This window comes from Borostomias antarcticus (assembly GCF_949987555.1).
Source record: "Borostomias antarcticus genome assembly, chromosome: 24".
NCBI classification, from domain to species: domain Eukaryota; kingdom Metazoa; phylum Chordata; class Actinopteri; order Stomiiformes; family Stomiidae; genus Borostomias; species Borostomias antarcticus.
In genome coordinates, this window is record NC_140257.1 from 5,584,438 (window position 1) to 5,594,437 (window position 10,000).

The 10,000-nt window shown below is 46.2% G+C and overlaps 1 protein-coding gene across 1 annotated transcript in view; it reads right to left on the bottom strand.

Moving 5' to 3' along the window:
* The window catches only part of adcy8 (adenylate cyclase 8 (brain)), a gene marked incomplete at both ends in the record, with an annotated part of 93,500 nt that extends 89,930 nt beyond the window's left edge, over window positions 1-3,570 (bottom strand). The window contains one exon of the mRNA XM_084458002.1: window positions 2,701-3,570. Coding sequence (XP_084314128.1) covers window positions 2,701-3,570 — 870 coding nt within the window. The remainder of the gene's footprint in view (window positions 1-2,700) is intronic.
* Window positions 3,571-10,000: the final 6,430 nt, after the last annotated feature.

Genomic DNA, 10,000 nt, shown 5'->3' on the forward strand with positions numbered 1-10,000 from the left:
TAGCGCGAGCCTCTAAGCGTGGCCACATACAATGATTGTGGAGGTCGAGAGCTCAGCTGTCAGCTGTCAAATTGATCCCCACAGACTCCTCACTAACCAGGACTATCACAATCACAATTCAATTTATTGCTATGGCAGTTTTTCAACATAGGAATATGCTTCCGGACATGGTGCATAATATGGAGACGACATTGGACAGGGTGCAGGGACGAGACAGGACAGAGCAAAGAGCAAGAACAAAATGCTAGTGCAAAATAGGATAATATAATATATATATATATATATATATATATACACACAAAATGTAGTGCGGTCAGTGTACTGTATATACAGTGACTGCAGAGTGTAATGTGTTTGTGAGTGTGTGTGTGTGTGTGTGTGTGTGTGTGTGTGTGTATAGTGTGTGCGTTGTGATATGTGAGTGCAGTGCGTACATTCGGTGGTCGTGTGAAAGGGTCTCTCAAAGGTGGTGGGGTCTGTGGTGGGGTCTGTGGGGGGCGGGGGGGGGTCAGAGGGGGACACATTGCGGAGGCTGGAGGCCGTGGGGAAGAGGCTGGAGGCCGTGGGGAAGAGGCTGCCTCTGTGGTGTGCGGTCATGATCCTAACGGAGCGCAGCGTCCTGTCTAAGGGGGACGGCACAGAGAGACTGTGACCAGGGTGGGAGGGGTCGGCCGCAGTCTTCCTGGAGCTGCGCAGGACCAGGAGGGAGGGAAGGTTGCAGCCAATCACCTTCTCCGAAAATCGGATAAGGCGCTGCAGTCTGGCCCTGTCTTTGGCTGTAGCCGCGGAGTACGAAACGCAGTCTCACGCCAGCAGCACCTCAGAGCTGGGCAGGACACATCCAGAAAGACTCCGTATGACTACTCTGCTTCTTGAGACCAAGCCCCCCTCTCTCATCGGGCTTCATAGAGAACAATCATTTAATTTGATTAACAGGGTCTGAAACTCGCCATTGAGCGCTGCCTCTTTAGGCGTGTTGTCTCTGGAGCAGCCTACAGCGCCCCCCCCCCCCACACACACACACACACACACCCCACACACCCCCCAAAATCACCTCCCGTGTCCCTTCCTCCCGGTGCTCTGATGCTGCGTGTCTACTTCTAAAACATAAGAGCACAATATAAAAAACGGTAATAATATATATCTTTTAAGTGGTATAACTGTATAAATACATGCTATTTAGAAGTCCCTTTTGTCGATGTCTGCTCGGAATGAAACCCACAACCTCAGTGTTGCACCAGAGCCTCTCAGAAGCAGAACTACCAGAACACAACGACAGTGGGAAGAGCAACGCTCTGACGTCACGCCCGACACCGCTGAGCTATGCTTTGGAAGGAGAGGGCAACAGCTAATAAATGACAGAAACTTGAATGAGACTCATCCTGAAAACGGCTCACAAAACACAGTCCAGTACGCTATACCCAGAATGCATTGCAGGACAGGGGGCGTGAGGTTGACTAACATCAGTTGACCCTTCACAGCGTCTCCTGACCAACAGCTGGCCCAAGCTCTATCCGTTGTAAGCTCCTTTAACAAGGCGCTGATCGACCCTCAAGCCTTGTGGTCAAGAGAGGCGGCCATCAGAATCCCTCTGCATCATCAACATGTGGCCTGAGGTGCGGTCTGGCCTAGGGCAAGTGAGCTGGTCCCATGCTGATGATGCATGCTAGGTCAGGTCAGGTTGAAGGGGGAATTACAAGCAAATAATAATAATAATTAATAAATAAATAAAAATAATAAAAAATAAATAAATAAATAAAAATTAAATTAAAACCAGAGCCAGTCAGTCAGCTCATTCCAGAGTCAAATGGATTGCTTTGTAATCAACCCGAGATGTGACATTTGATGCATGTTTTTATATTTCTGAATAAAACACACAATTACTTATTTCTGCCACACAGAATGGTAGCTGTTGAAAACAATAGACTCACTTACTCACATATGACAACGGAAGAATCTGTCGCAAATAAGAGGCAACGCCAAACAACAATATATATTAGGCTAATCAAGTTTAAATACGTTACATTATGTTATTGTCATTTCGCAGAAGCTTTTATCCAGAACGACTTACAATAATTGCATTTAACGTTGGTAGGCAGTGTACTTCCACTCGCTAGAACTCAAGTCCATCTCCTTTCGAAATAATTAGAAATAGCTGTTAAACCCGTGTACGGGTGAATAATATTATGCAACGGCTTCATAGCGAGATTTCTTTGCATAGTCACCGAGTTGAATTGAAGTGATGTAGCCTAGTCCTATCAGGAACATGTAAACGGGACCTTTATTGACCTCTAACGCGCTGATATTGACGCACCAGTCTTAAGAAATGGTGTATTTTTGGAAGGATTGCGCCGTTAGGGGGAGCTAAACGGCACGGCAGCCTACTGTCTATAAGAGCCTGAAACACTTTCAGCACCTCTGGTGTGGACAGCGACCGGTGCTTCAATCACAGGGTGAGACTGGGATATTTGGGCTACGAGACAGGCGGTCTGACAGCAATATTGCACAATCCTGGGCGGATCCCCCCCCCCCCAATGCACAATATTAATAATAATAATAATAATAATAATAATAATAAAAAATCCAAAAGAAATCGATACTGTAGGATAACATGTCTCAAAACACTCTCCAAAGTACAGGCTATAGGCTATTGTTAGAGAGAGGGAGAAGTGAGTGTAGCCTGCTTGAAATTTCACATACCTGATTTGTGGAGAGCTGTGCGTTTGGGGAGATGACTAGTTGAACAACAATGTGGAGAGCCGAGGTGGCCAGCCCAGCGAGGATAGCCCAGGTAAGAGGCAAGGGAAGCATACTGTAAGTGGCGAAAAGGGTAAAAAGCACGTATCCGACTCCGTCACCCAACAGTCCATAGCCCAATCCAGCTGCCAAAATCTGCGTGGCCATGGCCACCCACGTCACCACGCCGCTGTATTGCAGATAGCTGTGGGAAGTCGTGTCTTTCCGAACCACCACTAAGGCACAAATTACCACTTCAATGCCGGTGAAGAAGCCCAACAGCATCCCTTTGATCGGGTCCATTGGCGAAGAGGCTAGAGTTAAATGTAAAACCAACAAGGTCAGTTTAGTTACCACGTCCAGGATGTTCATAACAACCACAGACTTGCGCCTTTGCCCCAAAAAGTAGCGTTGGTATAGACGCTCCAGATCTCTGGATTTGAACGAATTGCGTAGAGTAGGGAAAATGACGCCTCTATATGTATAACCCCAATTTAGGAAAAAGTCAGAGTTGCTCGGGGCGCAATCGATATGGAGAAAGCCCAGGTCGCTGCTCGCGCGCTCGGGGAACACTTTGGTCCCCCCGTTGTTGTGCCTGTCTCCCACCGAGGTCCTGCCCGCAGACTGCTTCCTAAGGTTCTGGTCATAGGGCTCGTCGGGAGTGATGCCTTTCGCGCCGCTCTGCTCGTGGATGAAGCGCTGCTCGGTGATGTGTCGGACCGCGTTCTGCCAGAGCAGCCGTTTGGGTCGGGTGCTGCTGCTGCTGGCCGGGGTCTTGTTGATGGTGTAGAGTTCCTCGCTCGCACTGGAACAGCGAACTTCCGACAATTCCATTGTTCTCCGTTCTGTTGGTGTATTGACCTGTTTTGGATAGGTTAGCCAAACGTGCTCAGTGATTCCGTGGACATGACTTGCGCATGTCGAACCGGGCTTCCATGGTTCTCTCGGGGTGTGTCGAGCTGAGTCGAAAAAGTGCGGCTTATAGTCATTATCACGCACACAGACGTATACCCAAATGTATTACGTGTCCACAAATCATCGCAGGAATGTTTACCAACACTGCTAAAGCAGCGTAATAGAATTCCCACCAATCATTTGGCAATGTGTCAAAAACTACAGCGCCAACCACCATGTGCCAATCATTAGCACAATCAGCTTATACAACGGTGTCATGCAGTGCATAGCCGACTGGAAATTAATCCCTGCTAAGACAAACCAGTTCAAATATAAACCAACCGTTTTAATCAATCCGACCGGTCATCTTTACATTTAAGAGGACCATATGAACCCTATGTGAATAATTTCAGCTATTTGATTCATGTGTCGCTAACGCAGCAGGTTCTGCTTGTCTGGCCATTCATCAAACGAGGTGCCATCGACAAAAAACGAGGGTAGTTCAAGGGTAGTGTTCAGTCATAATGTCAAGGTAATGTTCCCTCGTAACCCCTCAAATGAGAAATGCCGGCTCGCTTTAATTCGTCTTTCCTCCTTCAGTCCAGGAATTTTTCTCGAATCTCCAACTTGACGGGATGACTTGCCTGGCCGCGTTCTGACATCACATGGACGGGCTCAGAAGAGGATGGATCAATGTCGCTGGAGAGCTGGAGACCCTCTGGAGCGACGGGCCCCCTCCTCGGTCCGGCGTCGGTGGATGGACGCAACACCTGGAGAGCGCGTCGGATGGCGGGAGAACTAGAGGCGATTCACCAACACAGGACATGGACAGACAACGGCAACAGTCAGCATCTCTTCACTGGAACAGGCTCGTCCGGCGCGTCCAATTCGAAAATCAACAGTTATTGATTTAACACATAAGGAAATCGGATCGGATTTAACCCTGCGTGTACAGTAAACGTAGGTTTCCAAAACTGTTGGGCCGTTTGGTTTTAGCCACTCCAGTAAATCCAGTTTGTTGTCCCGGCTGTCGCTCGGTAGTTCGTGTGGTAGGCTGACTGGGCAGAGGAGGGAATAGATTTGCAGAACGCAGTGCTGGTCAGTTGGGTAGGGCGACGCGAGTCAGATGGGTCTGGGTTGGGTGACGTCGACGCTCTCTCCCTCGCTCTCTCCCTTTCTCTCTCTCTCTCTCTCTCTCTTTCTCTCTCTCCCTCTCTCCCCCTCTCTCTCTCTCTCTCTCCCTCTCTCCCCCTCTCTCTCTCTCTCTCTCTCCCTCTCTCTCTCTCTCTCCCTCTCCCTCTCCCTCTCTCTCCCTCTCTCTCTCTCTCTCTCTCTCTCTCTCTCTCTCCCTCTCTCTCTCTCTCTCTCTCTCTCTCTTTCTCTCTCTGTTCCTTTTGTCTCCCGTCTAGCTGCTATAGACACTGTAAAGCAAAGCGAAGCGAGTGGAATGAAACAAAGAATTAGAGGGGAAAAAAGTAGTTTCCACGAGTACAAATTATAATTATATATGGACTCTGAACTATCCCTTTGTCAATTATTTTCCCTCGGCCTGGTATTAACAACGGGTGATAAATATGTAGGCTTAATCAAACAGGGAACCACAAAGCCTGGCTGCCGTTCGTAATTGCGCAGGAATTCACCTCTATTGACCTTTTCTTATTTCAAATTAAATCGACTATGCTTGACCCCAACAAGAGCAGTGCAAATGATTTCAATGCAATGAAACCCTGCCGAACGTACGGAGTTATTCATTCATTTTTAATGGATGCTATTGGGCTGTATAATATAGCACAGTAGGATGTTAATGTCGGACGAGTAAAACTGTAGTTATTATGTTATACTTTATTTATGAACACTAAGCCTGAATATGCTTTATCAATGTTTTTTTTCTATCTGTGACTCAGACTCAATGCACGATTCACATCATAGTGGCCTTAAAGACATTTAGGCTACCCACCACTATCTGCTTTTGTTGGTTTATTTATTTATTTAACAATTTATAACCCATTTATGTAGCGGATCTGAATCACGGGATGTATCTACAGATTAAAACAAAACTTTGAGTGAAGCCAGCTCCCCGTGTCGCATAGAGACACGGGGTTTGGACTTGGGTGCGCCGGGGTAGAGCCCGGAGCCCGCCGGCTCTGACCTGGGGGGTGGGGGTCACCACAGTCCTGCAAGAACCATTCACCTCCATTCACTTTTTGGACTTCTGCTTAGGAGCGAAAAATTCCCACCATTGGGGGGGATTGAAATGGCCATATCTCGAAGGTCACAGACAGGGCTCGGACACCTCTCCACATAACATGCGTGTGCACAGAGCCAAATCAAGACTTTGAGTGAAGCCAGTGTGGGGGCGCTAGAGAGGCAGGGTTTGGGCTGAGGGATGCATGGGTGAGAGCCTGGAGTGCACCGAACAGCCCCTTGCCAGTTCTGACCCGAGGGGGGCGCCACAAAACCGACCGCAAACGCCCACCCTTTTACCTCCATTCATTTGGACTTGTTTGATCATGTCCAAGATCAACTGCTTTGAATTAGCTGGTTATGCTCATAGCTAGGGGTACACCAATTGATCAGCAGGTGGCTGGAATGGGACAATTTTCAGCTGATCGGCCAAAATCGTTGACTGGACAATCCGTCTCATATATCCAATTCAGTATTGGAATTGTTTTCAGTATATGAGTGTAATGGCATGGCTGCTTGCAAAGGCCTATGGATAAGGAGATGAGATGAGATGGCGAGACAAAGATACATGAATGAATTAATCAGAATGCGTAGAATTCACTGTATTAAAATAGCCATTAGAGGTCTCCACTCCACAACAATATGTGGATTGAGAAAGTATGGGAAATGTATAAAATGGAAATAATTATGTTCTCTTTGAGACTCCAGAAAGAGATATGAACTACAACTTGTGTGTCCTCATTTCCTGTTTGCAATTATATATTAATATATATATATATACATATATATATATATTATATAAATACATATATAGATATAGATATATATATATATTCATAATATATTAATTCCAAATATATTCATATTTTTATTTTATATATACATTAAAAAAAACTCTTCAACTGAAGTAGGCTCCAAGACCTTATCCCATACTTTGTTAAGAAGTTTCTTAATTGTAGTAGATATCAAAAACCTTTGTTGTTGGGAAGCATAAATTCCTCTCTTAACTGTTCATATTTTGAGGCTGCCTTCCTCATGGAGTTGCCATAGATTGGGGTGCCCACACTTTTTTTGCTTGTGAGCTGACCAGTGATAGAAGGGTAATGCCCGCACATTATATGATAAAAGCACATCATCGGCATACAGTGATAATTTATGTTGTCTTCATTTGTCAGGCCTTTTATGTTATTGTCATCTTGAATCAGCTGTGCACGTGTCTCAATCAGTAGGGGTGAGGGCCTGTCAGCAGCCATGCTCTAGTGAGAATCCGTCTGATAAAAATCACTTTAGTCTAATGGCAGCTTGTGGATTAGAATACAGTGCTTGTATCCACTTTATGAAATTGGGGCCAAATTGGAATCGTTTCAGTGAAAATATTGCCAGGATACTCGATCAAATGCCTTCTGGGTATCGAGGGACAGTATCATTGCTTCTTCCTCCTTGACTTTTGGATGGAGGGGGTGGTAGATCTTGTTGAGCTGGTCATTTTAAAAGTAGCTCACAAGCCAAAAAGGTGTGGCCCTGGTCTATATGATTGGCATCTGGTGGAGTCCTTGCCTTTCTTGTGTATCACAACTATTGTCGCATCGCTCCAAAAGGGGGCCATGGTTCCTGTTTGTAATTTGTGGTGATAGGCTTTTAGTAGTAAAGGTGATAGTGTATCATTAAATGTCTTATAAAATTCATTAATATACCCATCCTGCCCAAGACTTTTGTTTTTCCATGTGGAGATTATCTGTTGTATTTTGCTTTCCGATTGGTTTGTATAATTCTTATTTTTAATTCTTCTCATAGGCCAAGATAGCGCTTTGGCAAAAACTGTGCCAATCCTCTATCATCTGTGCAGGTGTCAATGTTTTTCTAAAGGGATTTATATAATTCTGTAAAAGAGACTGAACTTTCATTGGGTTTTGTTAGCATCAAATTATTCAAGTTTAATTTATTTACTATATTAGAAGATTGACGTGTTGCAAGGTGGTAGATGTGCTTTTGTCCCCAAGCTCAGTTGGAATGTAGTTGGTTTGTGTTTGGTTGCGTAGCTCTTGGGTGTTGCAGTCTGGATTGGAGAGCTTTCCTCCTGCACACAGTGTTCATCACCATGCAGGAATGGGCATGCTCCAAGTGAACAGGTCCCGTGATGGCAGCGGCGTGCTGCGTGTCAGTAGAGATAGCGAAGAGACCGGTGATGGGTACGCCAGCCTAGTCGGACAGGGTGGTCCCGACATCCCTCTCCACTGTCCAGTCCACGGAATAGTCGGAGCTGCAGTCAACACCGTCACAGCAGCAGGCTTGGTCTCTGGAGCCCCTCAGGGTCACCAGTTTAACACTGTGGAAGGCGCCGGAAAGAAGACGGTGTTGCTCTTGACTCATGCGACTGCGTGGCCTCACGTAAATGTGTGTGTGTTGTTTTTTTGCCATCAAAAGAGGCGGTAGCCCTTCATACCCCTCTACCTAGTCCCCGCCAAGAGCCCGGATTGGGTGAATAATGTGCAGCATACTGAGTCTGCTACAAAGTTGACATTGGGTAGGTATATTTCTCAGCTCCCTAGGACATACAGTGCAATGGCGGACTGGCCATCGGGACGCTCGGGACGTATCCCGATAGGCCGGTCCTCAAGTGTGGCCGGCATGGAGCGGTGTGGGTCGGGCTGGTTGCTGTGAGTGAAATATTCGGAGGGATATTCCCGGCGCTAACTTGCCCGGCCTGCTGTAAATGGCCGTAAAGCCCCCCCCCCCCCTCCCGCTCAACAACTTGCCGGCTGGTTGGTCGGCAAGATCAGTGGGCTGACTGGGGCTGCATTGCCCGACCTGAATTATTTCCCCAGTCCGCCCCTGATACAGTGTCACCTGTAAAGTTGTTTGGAACAGCGGTTCTCGAAGGGTGCTGTCAGGTAAAAAGATCCATGATACTACCAGCGGTTTACAATGCTATCAGATAGCTAGCTAGCGATAGCCTGCCATTAGCATTCTAGCTTACTGAATGGTCAAAAGGTCAAAATATGTTGTTTTCCGGTCAATACCGGTCAGTAAAATTGACCAAATGTCAAGAGGTGGACATCATTGGATTCCTCTCAGCCTACATAATCTTACTATCTGCTTTTGAGCAGTTTGGAGTCGATCTCTGTCATTATAAGCACAGAGAATAACCCGGCATTGACCACCATTCAGATAGAATAATACACTCCATTCATTGTCTATGGTAGCCATTTTGATACCCATATAAATGGTAAATGGACTGCACCTATATAGCACTTTTATCCAAAGCACTTAGACAGCAGCTGCCAGGCAAGGTGCTAGCCTGCTCACTGGGAGCAGTTTGGGGTTTAGTGTCTTGCCCAAGGACACTTAGACATGAGGACAGGAGGAGCCACTGACCCTACGGTCATTGAACGACCTGCTCTACCTCCTGAGCCACAGTTGCCCCCGTTTCTCGGGTTCTGGGGGTATATAATGGAAGCGGGGGTGCAACTGTGTCATGGCAAGTGCAGTTTGAAGGGGCATGAATCTTAAAGCTAAATCCTTTCTTGGTTTGTGGTGAACGCTGGAGATAATGATTTTGAATGTAGAATTTTTACTGATTCAGTCTATTTATCTGGCCCTGGTTTTGTGAGTAATGCTTTCTATAGCCTACAATTACAGCCCTGCAGATGAATAGATGGATGGAATGGACGGACGGACGGACGGACGGACGGACGGACGGACGGACAGATAGATAGATAGATAGATAGATAGATAGATAGATAGATAGATAGATAGATAGATAGATAGATAGATAGATAGATAGATCGATCATTTGAATGACAGCTTTAGCTGGAACACTAACCTATGAATAATATATTTTACAAATATTTCAAATTAATGGCATTTTCCCCCATGTTTGTTTTCTATCATCTGTTTATGTTCCTCCTGATTGCATAAACAATGGCACAAGTACATTCTGTCAGGAAATCAAATGTTAAACACTCGACAGAATGACAATCATACAGTAGAAGGACAAAACCTCTGCAATGACCAATGACAAATGATAGCGCAACGACCAGGTAGGACCAGTAGAAGTCCACTGCTGAACAGAAACTAACCATGTCTGTCTCCATTATTCAAGGTAACAGCTATTTCTGTCCAGAGCTAGCTTTGGGGCACAGCCCATCTGAGGACTGTGGTCATGACACAGTCACGTGGTGTGCCG